At 44.3% G+C, this 12,964-nt stretch overlaps 1 protein-coding gene across 6 annotated transcripts in view; it reads right to left on the bottom strand.

Moving 5' to 3' along the window:
* Positions 1-328: 328 nt before the first annotated feature.
* SPSB3 (splA/ryanodine receptor domain and SOCS box containing 3) overlaps positions 329-12,964 on the bottom strand; it is a 19,674-nt gene continuing 7,038 nt past the window's right edge. For 5 of the 6 annotated variants that reach the window (XM_083711691.1, XM_083711692.1, XM_083711689.1 and 2 more), the window contains exons 2-7: positions 8,236-8,384; positions 5,968-6,145; positions 5,205-5,392; positions 3,468-3,570; positions 1,991-2,116; positions 329-1,300 (exon numbers count right to left, since the gene is read on the bottom strand). In XM_083711691.1, the coding sequence (XP_083567817.1) occupies positions 957-1,300; positions 1,991-2,116; positions 3,468-3,570; positions 5,205-5,392; positions 5,968-6,145; positions 8,236-8,384 (1,088 nt within the window). In that variant the 3' untranslated portion in view covers positions 329-956. Of the gene's footprint in view, positions 1,301-1,990; positions 2,117-3,467; positions 3,571-5,204; positions 5,393-5,967; positions 6,146-8,235; positions 8,385-11,846; positions 12,228-12,964 lie in introns of those variants that run through there. The other variant, XM_083711694.1, reaches the window with a different exon arrangement.

Below are 12,964 nucleotides of genomic sequence, written 5' to 3'. Positions count from 1 at the left end.
ATCTTTTATCTCCGTGAGGTTCTTATCCTGCTTTCAGTGTTTTCAACATGCTTTTTAATCTCATGTTTGATTTGGTACAATCATAGGCCACCCTGTGAATTTATTTAAAAGGTGGGACACAAGCATCCCAAAATAAAAACATGATGTGCCCAGTTCAAAGGCAACGGCAAACTATTTGTGAAAAAGATGGAGATCTGAGTGTGCAGGCCATGCACTTGATGCCAAACATTGGTTTGGTATTGGCTGAGCCATGTCATGAAGGAACCTTGAGAAGCAAAGTCCCACACAGCAGTACTAGAAACAAAACCATTAGTCACTTACGCCCGTGTTCAACCCTTGTAAGTCAATGCAGCTTGTATTTTAATTATGTTTTCATATAGTTCAGTACAAGAGAAGCAGCGGGTAGACATGCAAAGCAATTAAAGCTGCAAGGCTCACATGAGTTCACTTACAGAGACAGTCTAGCAAGTTAATTTTGCGCCAGAGCTGTCTGTGCCAAAGCACTGAAAAACACACACGAGATTAAGAGCCCTTTTTATATTGATAAAGATTGCTGTTTCTGTGTCCCAGAGGCATTACTTGCAAGTGGCCAACCAACACAGTACATTGGCTTCTCTGTTTTCATCATAAATTGAGTCTCATTCATTTGGTTGTTGGGAGGAAAGTGTTCCTTGTCCTGTTTGGCTGCTGAATGTCTCAAGGTTCAGAGACTCTTCCAGAAAACTTGGCAACTGTAGTTGATGAGCAGGAGGCAAACTGGGGCAATCAAACTACAGGAATGGCTTGCCTCCTGAAGGTAGGTCTCTTCCAAAGCAGGAGAAACACTTGTTGAGTTCCAAGATTTCACTAGAAAGTGGGGAAATCTTTGCCCTCATTGAGGAGCCAGCTTCAACCACCCTTATAAAGACACTGAGGGAAAACCCTCATCCTTCAAGACATGGCCTTCAAAGGAAGTTTCATGTCCTCCTGCATCTCTTTCGCTGGCATTCCTCAGCATCTGAACTGCAAGAGCTATCTGAATCATTTCCTGAGGTGGGGGAGGGTGGCTGAATCGAGCCACAGTTCATGCTCAGCACCCAGCCCAGTTTGTTGTGCAGAATTTGCTTCAGTCCAGGGGGAAGGGGCAGCACATCTAGTGTATCCACATAGTCAGGAAGCAGCTGGCGGAGACGGAAACAGCAGAGGTACTGCAGGGAGGTGTGGCTGCCGCAAGAGCGGATTACTTTCATGCTGCTCTTAGCGGCCGTTGAGCATACCATGGGGTAGAATCTCTTGTTCTGAAGTTGGGTGGCAGCTACTCCTGGATGGAAATACCAAAAGGGAGGCCTGAGATCAACACATGGTCACAGAGATGGGGGGGGGGGGAAGGCACACAACAAGCTATAATCTCTCAGCCATTGGCTAGGGCACTGTAAGGATTTGGGGAGCAGGACACTCCATCCCTTGATAGTCTTACAGAGAAAACTTCACTTTGGGACTTCAGCGTCAATGAAAACAGCAGTGACGTGTGATTCTATGCTCTTTGTCTCTGTGCACGATCAAGAAAACCGTCCAGGCACCAGTCATGCTGCTACATGATGCCATACACTTGTCGTAGTTACGCTGATGTGAAGGCCAAAGCTGGCTTACATGCATATACTACTGGTTTATGCTACATTTTACTGTAGTTCCAAACAGCCTTTCAATAGTCAAAAGCTTGGGATGCTCAGGCCACACTAACAACTAGGCCCTCTGACATCTTTACACATGAGAAAATTGTAATTTGAGTGTAGCAGGGACACACAGCATGCTGATCTTTTGAGAGGCAGTCCCTTAAAGTTTAAACTTTAGATCTCACACTTCAGTGATCCTGCCCCGTATCTAGCAATAGCTCCCTCCTGCTTAGTTGCATCTTCTTCCAACATTCCCCCTCATCTCAAAACTGAACTACACCTTTCAGCTGTGCCAACATTTGGTCAGCTTAAACCTGTTCTGGATCTCTTGTTCTTACCTATGCATTTCCTGTTTTTGAAAAAGGTCAGAGTCCCATGCCAGGTGTCCAGGTGCACTCCAATAATGGAGCCTTGGCCAAACCTCGTCGAGAAGTTGGTTCTGTCTCCCTTGTGGTGGAGGAGTCCTAGAGGGCAATTGGCAGCCACAATTACACAACATACACTGTAGACTCATCCTGTGTATTCCAACTTTTTCTTAAGACAGTTATTTCCTAGTTCTTTATCAGTTATACATGGGCAAGCCTCCAACTGCTTGTCAGAAAATCAGTGAATCTGTCTGTCTTGATCCATTAATTCAAGTCCTCACAAAAACTTGTTGCCAAAACAGCTGGGTGCAAGAACAAAATGGGCTGTGCTCCTTCAAACAAATAAAATCTTCCCTTGATGGCCCTCATGCCTAGAACTGCCTCCCAGAACACCTGTGTGATGTCACCACTAATTCCATGAAGCCTTTGGCATCGTCCGCTACTGTAACCAAAGGAAAGTACACACCCAAGTTCACCCTCACCCCTGTTTCCTACCTTTGTTGACACCTCAGTGCCATGTTTCAGATTGCAATCTTCTCAGTACAGGGACCTGCTCTGATGTACTTTTAAAATACTGATACTAACTTTTTAACCACCAGCTGAATACTTGGCTTTTTCACTAGCCAAACTTTGGCCCAAGCCATTTTGTTTATAGTAGCAAGTAATTTCACACATGCAGCAGTCCAAAACACGTAAGTAGTAAACCAACACTTGCAAGTTTGAAGGTGCCATTTTAATTACGCATGCATGTGCAAGTTCTCTGATAACCTATAAAATAGGGATGCAGAGAATAAGATGTTAATACAAACTCTGAACTTCCAGAAGCTAGTCTGTATTTTGGCTCTCTAGCCTGTACTCCAAGGCCAATTTATACAAGGTGTGAGCCACAAGAAAAAGCCCTTACCTGTGCAGGCTTCCCATGCACATGCAGCCCATTAAAATGCACCTGCCACATGCACTAGTCCATTCCTATATGCTGGCATGCCAGCTGCACACCTGCCTGCTGGCATTAGGCTTCAAATACAGAAATACCTCCCCCCTTCAGAAGCCAGTCATTTCACTTTTTGTTTACAGTTACAAATATATGAACTATATAACCCCTTTGCTCAGCATGACTTGTCCAACTCCTTTAGTCAATCATGGTCTCTCACTTCCTTTGTAACGGAGAATTTATGCAGTCATGTTCTCAACATTTCAGTCAGGGCTAACTAAGCTGTAGCCCTCCAGATGATGTTAAGACTAGAATTCACATCACCCGTGAACATTGACCATGCTGTCTGGGGCTGGCGATGATGGGAGTTTGGAGTCCAATCACATCTAAAGGAGCACAACTTTAAGCAATGATCTCTGATGGCTCAATCACTCTGTGAGCCACTGAGCCACCTCCAATTACTGGCAAACCTTCACATTTCTCCTTCATCCCATGGATTATTTTCTATGCTGCCATTACCTGTATATGAGAGGCCCCAGCTATCTTCATCTTTGCCCAGCAAGCTACAAAACGTGTGGCGGTACTTGTCCAGGTTCACATCTGATGTCCCAATTCCCACCATCTAGATGTAGACAGAAAATTAGGAGTGGAGAGGAGGGCAGGCACACAGACAAAAAGACACACACTACATAAATCATGGAGCCACCTAAGCAATCACCTGAGCATTTGCCAGGTGCCACTTCAGAGCCACTGATTCTGCTCCACTACTACAGAGAACATTTCAGGTTCAACAATCACTTTGGGTGGGGGAAATCATTCATACTCCCTACTTTCTAAACCAACATGTATTCCCTCTAGTTTAGATAAAGAATATGTTGATAGAACTGAACTATTTACTGTTCAGTTGTCTAGCACTATACATTTTTAATATCATTTAAGAAAATTCAACCTCGTTAATGCATCTGGACAGTTCACATATACATATTACATAATTACCCTCTCCTGCATTCTGGTTTCTGGCCCATGGTTTGAGCTCTGCTATACTCAACTCTTGCAGACCAACCTCAGCAGTACATCAATCTGACATGCTGTGCTGACCTGCATGATTTTATTTCACATAATGTGTGTCACAGCACAGTATCATCCAATTTATTGCATAGCACTTTATTGGTTGTGTAGACCTATGACAGATAATTGGATTTAAGCAATTTGACAAACCTACAACTCTAATAGAAAATACGGTACCACCCCGAAACATTTCAGTCTCTAATGTTGCACATATGCCTGCAGCAAAGGCCAAGACATTACTAAGGAAATCTTAGGTCTTAAGATGGAACGGTTTATTCCAATGGATATGAATAAGAAAGTCATCTTAGGGCTGGTTCACGTAAAATAATATGAGTTCTATCAGGTCAGACTACTTGTTCATCTAGCCCAAAATTAGGGAACCTCTGGCCTTCTAGATATTGTTGAACTCCAACTCCCATCAACCCCAGCAAGCATGGCCAATGGCCAAAGATTATGGGGGTTGTAGTTCAGCAACATCTAGAGAGCCAGAGGTTCCCCATACCTAATCTACTCACATACTATGTACTTTTACAGCAGCTTTCTAGGATCTGAGGTCAAGGGTTCCCCCTCACCCGCTACCTTATCATTTTAGCTGAAGATGGTAGCAGAGATTCAATTTTGGGCCTCTAGCATGTAAATACTGAGCTATGGCTCCTTTCCAGCACCCCAAAGCAAGCATTCTGGGAGTGCATGGAACCCTCCAGCCTCATAGTGAAGCAAGCAATGATATGAAAGCACCATATTTGAGGGCTAAAGACACAGCTGTACACAGATGCAGTGGCCTAAGGTTACTAAGATTATGCAGATCATGGTGTCCCCACTGGATTTCACCATACAAGATGCCAGTTTTCATAAATGGCATTCTTGGGCATTGTACCCAAGAACTCCTAGGACAGCTGCTTGGCTCCTACATTGGCCGTGTTTTGATGCCATTTGAAAATCTTTTTAATCCACCAGCCCCATAGCCTGACTCATGCTTTACATGCTTCTGGCCTGTTTTCTGATGTGTTTTACTGATGTGCCATTTATTAATTCAAGCTACACTTAATGTTGGCTGCTTGCTGCTTTCAGCTGCAAAAGCAGGAGAAAAATATTTTAAAAGAATACACTTAGTGTACTGCTATCAATGAATCATCCTGTTTTGTTTAGCTGCCCCCTGCAGCACCTAAACATCATCATTCAATGTACCATGTCTGTGCCATAGACGGGTGAGGTCATCTTGATTTCCCAGAAGTGTTGCCCTTCTGCTAGCTCCTTGTTTCCCCGGACTGCAGCAGTGCCACAGCTGTAGTCCATGTGGAAGTTCACCTTACGGTCATCACAGGTCAGCAATGTTGCAGTGGATTTGTTCAGGTCATCCCATACCCAGTCAAAATCTAAATGACAGCAGGGGAGATGGTATCTTTCAAAAACACATATGATACTGGATCTCAGCCACCCAACTCAAACTGCACTTCAGCGCAAATGAAGAGCTATTATAAATGAAGAGAAATGAAGTAGTAAACCTGTGTCTGGACTGTACCAATTTGGGCTGCATGTAAACACTCTCAGGACCTAATGCCCCTGTATTTAAGTTATTTAAGATCTTCTTCCATGATTTGTTGCCTTTGAAAGTGGTATAGTATGGAACAAAGTAATCGATTTCAAGAAATCTCTCCACACAGAAAACTAGCATGTCAGAGAGAGGGGTTCTGGGCATGTGAAAAGATTTCTGCCTTCTCTTCTTAACTGATATTTTAAGTTCTCCAAAGGCCCTGTGGAGAAAGATCTGAAATGGAGCAGGGTTGAGGAACTTATGACCTTCCAGATGTTGCTGAAGTCAAACTCCCATCAGGCCCAACCAGCATGGCCAATGGGAGTCATAGATCCATTCACTATTTTCCCCCTGCACATCTATGTCACATTCCAACACATCCCTAACTCGTATGAGATTTTAAAAACGCTTCCTTACATTCATCCTCCTCTCCACACTGACAGTCTTTGATCCGGTGAATGGCGTGCACATTAGAGCAGAAAGGAGCTTCATTCTGGTTTTCACAGTTACAGTACGACTCTCCAGTTACAGGGATTGCTGTGGGTATGGAAGGCAAAAGAGAAGGAAATTCTGGCTCTGAATCAGAGTCGCTGTGCTGCCCAGAAGAAAGAAAAACAAACTATTAGAATGCTCTTTCCAAAAAAAAAATGCTCAGAACCAACCCATGTCATTTTCCATTCCCATGGATTTCTCCTCTCAACAGAAATGCTATTTTTAAGCTAAGTTCTTTTTATTTTTACATATAGTCTCTGAAGTCAATGCTGTCCACTTTCACTGGTATAAATGAACCCTTGCCAGACTTTAAAGATTACTGAAAAGAATTTCTAAAGGGTGACTGAAGTGGAAGAGCACGGCTCTGCATAGCCTCTATTGAAGCTGCACCCTCTCAACTGATAAGAGGTTGAGAGAGCCATCATTTGACAGCAAAGCAGAAGCAGCAGCCACAATAATATGGCAAGAGAGGCTGATATGATACCTGCTTATCTATATAAAAACCCCCAGAGTAGGAAGAACTGCAGGCTTTTCTGTTGTCTCTCTCACTCCACCTTCCTTTAGCTCTTATACATTCTTCCTCTGCGGAATTGACAAAAGAGACCCATTGATACTAGTGACTATTGGAAACCATACACTGCTGTAGTGAGGAAAGTTCAGCTCTTAAGAAGACTGGCTGGAGAGTGTAGGAGGATGCCATAGCATAAAATGAGGTAGGGATGGTGTTTTATTGCTTTAGGCTGCAATCCCCATCCCCACTTATATGGGACTAAGTTGCACTAAATTTAATGGGACTTCTGAATAGACATGTATAGGATTGCACTGTTACTTCCTTAACCTACACTCTTTGCACTGAGTCTTGTGCTTTTAACTAACTTCTCAGTTTATTTTGGTTACAAAACAGTCAGTAGTCCCTCTTAGTGGTTCAGCCTTACCCTACAGCAGTGCAATTCCAAACCTTGATTTTCAGACATCAGCCTGCTCCTCTGAGGAGGAAGAGGAGTGTGTGGCAGGCAGGTATAGACGACATCAGAGCCTAGTCCAGTTAGACTGCCCCCACTCCCAATTTTACATGTTTCTCCCTTCATCTTAAAGGTAAAGGTAAAGGTAAAGGTACCCCTGCCCGTACGGGCCAGTCTTGACAGACTCTGGGGTTGTGCGCCCATCTCACTTAAGAGGCCAGGGGCCAGCGCTGTCCGGAGACACTTCCGGGTCACGTGGCCAGCGTGACAAAGCTGCATCTGGCGAGCCAGAGCTGCACACGGAAACGCCGTTTACCTTCCCGCTGGTAAGCGGTCCCTATTTATCTACTTGCACCCGGAGGTGCTTTCGAACTGCTAGGTTGGCAGGCGCTGGGACCGAGCAGCGGGAGCGCACCCCGCCGCAGGGATTCGAACCGCCGACCTTTCAATCGGCAAGTCCTAGGCGCTGAGGCTTTAACCCACAGTGCCACCTGCGTCCCCCCTTCATCTTAGTACTTTAAAATTGTAAACCGCCTTGGAAGCCTTAGTAGAAAGGTGGTACAGGGCTTGCATTCCTGGGCCCCCTGCTCATCGGCAGAGCGCACAGAAGCCCGCCCCACCCCTTCATGCCCATTCTACCCTCTTCCTAGTCCAAAACAACCCACATGTCAGAGGTCGCGTATCAATTGCATGCGCTCAAAGTGGTCATCACCTGTTTATAAACACAATGAATAAATTTATTAAACTAGCTGGGGGCTCAGGCCTTCTTCTTTCCCTGCTTTGCTATTCAAGTACCTCTCAAATGGAGTTCACAGCTGAATCCGAGTATTGTGAACAAAAAGAGCATACGCTCTGCAACCAAGCTCTGGGTGCACCCACACTCTGAAAACATCAACTGATGAAGTATATAGACTCCATCTAGCACAAAATAAACTTTCATGTGGTTTACCACACATGCTGGTTTAATTCAATCCCAGTGGGAGTGGGGGAAGGAATAATGCCAACTTATTTCTCTCACCCAGTTGAGAAAAAACATGAATGTAGATAAATTTAAGATCCCTGCTAGGTTCATGGATTCAGTGCTCATGAAAGTTTAGCTTACTGGGCAAAGCTATTACAGTCCTGGTCAAAAATCCAAAACACATGCCAACAGTCTATTTTCCCACTCAGACAAACAGTCAACTATCAAGATGGCACTGGGTCTTAAGAAGGCTGTTCTACAATATCATACCTGCCCATCAGAATCAGATGACCAGCTAAGGGATCCAGAGGGCAATGCTACTGTCCTTGAGTCTGCATCACGGCGTACCCCACTCAGGACATAGTGCCAGGCTCTGCTGTTGCGCATACGGCGTGCCATGGCGTGTTTGGAGAGGTAATCTGGAAAGCAAGGAGAGATGTTATTCAAGCCAACCCTTCCTACTTTACTATTAACCACACAATAACAAGAACAACAATCCTTCTTTCAGACAGAAATTGTTTATTATTTATAGCCTTTAACATGTATTAAGTGATGTCCAGGCCCTGCCTGCAGGCTTATAATCTAATGAAGAGAGGCAAAGTAAATGAAGAGAAGGGATAGTAAGCAGCTATATGCAGTATACAGGGAAGATCTGTGGTCAAATCCCCACTCATCCATAAAGCTTACTGATTCTAGGGCAGTCATTGTCTTGCCGACTTAAACCTCTCGCAGGGCTGCTGCAAGGAAACATATGCACAACCCCGAGTTCTTTGCAGGGAGGAGGGGAATGGTAGCAACGACAACAAAAATGCTAGGGAAAGTCAACATAAACAAAGGTAATCTATTGTGCTGTGATAACTGCTAGTGATGCCTTAAAACCATTTTTTCAACCCTGGAATTAATAACTGTTGGAATAATTCTGTACAAATGCATAAGACAGACCATCTGAGAGCAAATAGCTAAGTATTATAAAAGAGCCTGAACAGGGAAGGAGGCTTGAGAGCCTGGAGAGAGGAGGAAGGCAGAAAGAGAATAATATCATATCAGGCACTCTAAGTCTTAGACAGATTCACTTACCCATCACAGCAGGCATGTATGTACTCTCTCCCGCACCCCCACCCCCAGAGTTCCGTCTTTGAAATGTCATTTCATAGAGTTTTCCACTTCTCTTCCCAATTCCCACCCACCCTACCCTGGCCTCTTTCTTGAGTGCATTTGTTTTATGTTTTTAAAGTTTACTTTTTTAAATTGCAAGCTTTCGTAATGGAAGCATTGTACAATGTAGCGATTAGACTAAGATCACTGAAAACCAAGCCCAAATCCTCACTTCACTGGGAATCTCCTCAGATGACCTTGAGCAAGTCGTGCTTTCAAGTCTGATCTACTGAGGGGGGCAAATGACCATGTGTTTCCCTAAGCTCTCTGGATAAATCAATACAGTGCTGTATACTACTTTGGAGATGGGGTGGACACTGCAGTCAAGAAGAGCATACAGTACAGTACAAGGGGAAATATTTCACTGAAAAAAAAGAGAGATCCAACAGGAAAGACCAGCAAGAACCTCCCTTATCCTCCTTTATGTAAACATCGAGAGTTTTAACCAAATACATTTTTGCTACACTGCAGCCAATTCCAATCATTCTATACAGAGAAGTTACAGGCCACAAACTTAATGTTTTGAAACATCTGCCAACAGGCAATACTTACAGTACTTGCTTAAATGTGACCAAAGCCTTCCTGCCCTACTATTCACCCCCAGACTACAGGAGTTTATGAAAATCAGGGTTCAAAGCTACACCCCAAGCCTAAACCAGAAATAAGGACCACTGACTTGATAAGTTAAGTGCTTTATTGAGGCACAATACCCAAGACAAGCACAGTGGATAAGCAGTGTTAGAAATTAGCGAGGTGCCAGGCATGATTTGCTACTGGCACAGGTCTAGTTGTGACCACATGGGAGATCTCTGAATGCCAGGTTGGAGAATCCCATCTCCATCTGGCTGGCCCCTCCAGCTTTCTTAAGAAGAAAAGCAGAAGATCTTATTTATTGCATTTATAGCCCACCATTTTTTCCAAGGAGCACATGGCTCACCCCCCTCAGTTAATCTCTACAACAACCCTGTGAGGTAGGTTAAAAGGGTTAGGCTGTGACTGACCCAAGGTCACCCTGTGAGCTTTATGATTGAGTGGGGGTTTGAACCCTGACCTCCCAGGTTCTAGTCCAACCACTACACCACACTGGCTTCCTAGAATACTTCTGCTATGGGGCAGCTATATAAAGCAAATTATTATTATTATTATTATTATTATTATTATTATTATTATTATTATTGCCATTGCAGGGGGGAAATAGCACCATTCTTTGCTCCCAAGGGGGTATGCAAGAAAAGAGGTTGTCATTCAGGTACTTTAGATATTCAGCAGGGCTCTTACCATCCAAATGTTTTGCAATGACTTTGCAGGAAGAGGTCCTGAAAGGTGTCCCAGAAGATAAGCATTCATGATCTAATGGCCTCTATTTCAGAACTGCCCAACCCAGGCATCATGTAAAGAATACTAGGATAGGCATAATGCGATTAAGGCCACTGGCTCAGTGATCAAATGAGCCACTCCAGGCAGCTCAGCAGGTCAACAACTGAGCTGCCTTGTGAGGAAAAAGATTACTCCAAGTGAACTTTACAGTCAAAGGAGCAGCTATAACAAGCTAAGTATGGGATAAAGAGGAGCATGAACAGAAAACAAACTGAAAACACACCAAGACACAGCTAGGAAACATCAAGAGCACTGAAGCAAAGTCTCTATGGCAGACAACATACTTTAACTGTTAAAAAAGAAAGGATTGCTTCCTTCCACTGTAGGGTGAACCTATAATGATGCCATAAGGAATGTGTTCCCGTGCAAAAACCACTAGGGCTAGAAAGCAGTACACTGCTTCAAAAGCAAACATGCATTCATATAATATATGCCTAGGCCAGAGGTTTTCAACCTTTTTGCGTCCAGGGCTCCCTTGACCAACTACATTATTTCTGTGGCTCCCCTATGGGGAAACGCGCTCCAAGTCTCAGAAGCCCAGTTATGTCACCCCTTGCCTGCAGAGCCAGCAGCCCCTCGCCCCTTTTTGAGGCTGCCTCAGCTTCTGACAACCAGCACTCCCTGGCCAGCTCCAGAGGAGCCTGTAGCCAGGGCTGCTGCAACAAACAGCCACACAAGCCTTTGGGAGGCAGAGAGGCAAGAGGACATGAAAGGAGGGAAGGAAGGAAAGAGGGACAGTGTTGCCTGCGGCACCCCTGATCATCATTCAAGGCACCCCAGGGTGCCATGGCACACTGACTGAAAACTACTGGCTTAGGCATACAGAGTTACAATCCACACTAGCTAGAAAATGCCAGGGTTGAAAGAGGAAGTCTAGATAGCTGTAACCAGTGACTCTCATATGTAACAGAGGAGTGGTTATCAACAGTTTACAGTCCCAGAAAGCTAAGGGAAAGGCTAGGCTCCTAAGGCACCCACAAGACTCAGTAAGCACTATGTAATGTGACCACAGAACAAAGTTATCAATTATGGATTCATAATTATCAGTTTTATTCTTAGATATAAATACTTTTGTATAAAAGTATCCTAACTTTTACTTCTTTAATAAATAGTATTAAATGAACACAGCCTTAAACAATCAAGTGGAAAGAAAAGGTCACTTAGTATGTAATGAGAGCCATCACTACTCAAAGATGGCAATGACATCCCATAAAGCAGAAGTGACTTTGCATCACTTACTTTCTAACACACACAGGTAGAAAATCACATTTAAATTATGTGCCCGGTCAGTAATTAAATTCAGCACATAAAGGAGGGGCATATGAAAGGCACCCTGGAAGGCCACTGACCTTAACTAAGCAGGGATTTGAAGCAGGTCTCTCTGATCCCAATCCAACTTTATATGCAACTGTACTGCACTGCCTCAATACAGTATGCTAGTATCACAGAGGTGAGCCAAAGCACACAAGTAATCCAGCCCCACAGGATAGAATGAACTATGTTGTCCATATAGAGTTGGGATTTTATCCTAGTTCAAGTCCCACCATTTGCCATGAATCCATTGTGAAATCAGGCTCTCCAAGAACAGAAGCACATTATATGCAACAATTATATGCACTTCAGATGTGCTAATATTTGGCACAGGAAGCTCTTAAGTACAAAACAAAGTGCAGGTGCCTGACCCAATACCCACATTCATGCTTCTGGTAGCCCCAACAAAACTGTGGATACCAGATACACGTACAGTCATACCTTGGGTTGAATGTGCTTCGGGTTGAGCGCTTTCAGGTTGCCCTCTGCGGCAACCCGGAAGTAACGAAACCTGTTACTTCCGGGTTTCGCCGCTCGCGCGTGCGCAGACACTCAAAATGACATCACGCGCATGCACGGAAGTGGCAAAACGCGACCCGTGCACGTGCGTCTTACATTCTATTCAGGATGCAAACAGGGTTCCGGAACAGATCCCGTTCGCATCTCAAGGTACCACTGTATATTTATGAGTCCTACTTGATGCATGTGCAGTGAGAACACCTATGCACTCACTGCAAACACAACTGCTGCTGCATTCAATATGGGGTCTCTCTTAATTCAGACACGTCCTGTGAGGCACAGCTGCTGTGTTTCAGATCCCCATGAGAGGCTATACAACAGTGCCTTACAGATTTAAAGTAAAGCTTAACAATAAACAATAGTTTAAATAATAAACATGTGCATATGAAGCAAGCCTCAAAAACTGTCCATGCCCAAAGGTAACTGCTGCTCACATAATACGACTTTCCCATCCCCTTCCATCCACATTCCTCAAAACTGGGGCAACTGTACCTACATTCACCCCTCCCACAACAGTTTCCTTTCCCCGTATACACAAGAAAACTCCTGCTTATCTACAGCTTCTCCTTCTCCTCCCCTACATCCATATGGAACCCAAAGCCCCCTTCCACCTACTACAGTGGTACCTCGGTTTAAG

This window comes from Podarcis gaigeae (genome assembly GCF_964106915.1).
Source record: "Podarcis gaigeae genome assembly, chromosome: 14".
Lineage (NCBI taxonomy): Eukaryota > Metazoa > Chordata > Lepidosauria > Squamata > Lacertidae > Podarcis > Podarcis gaigeae.
Note: the sequence above shows the minus strand (reverse complement) of the source record. Positions and strands in the feature narration are given on the sequence as shown.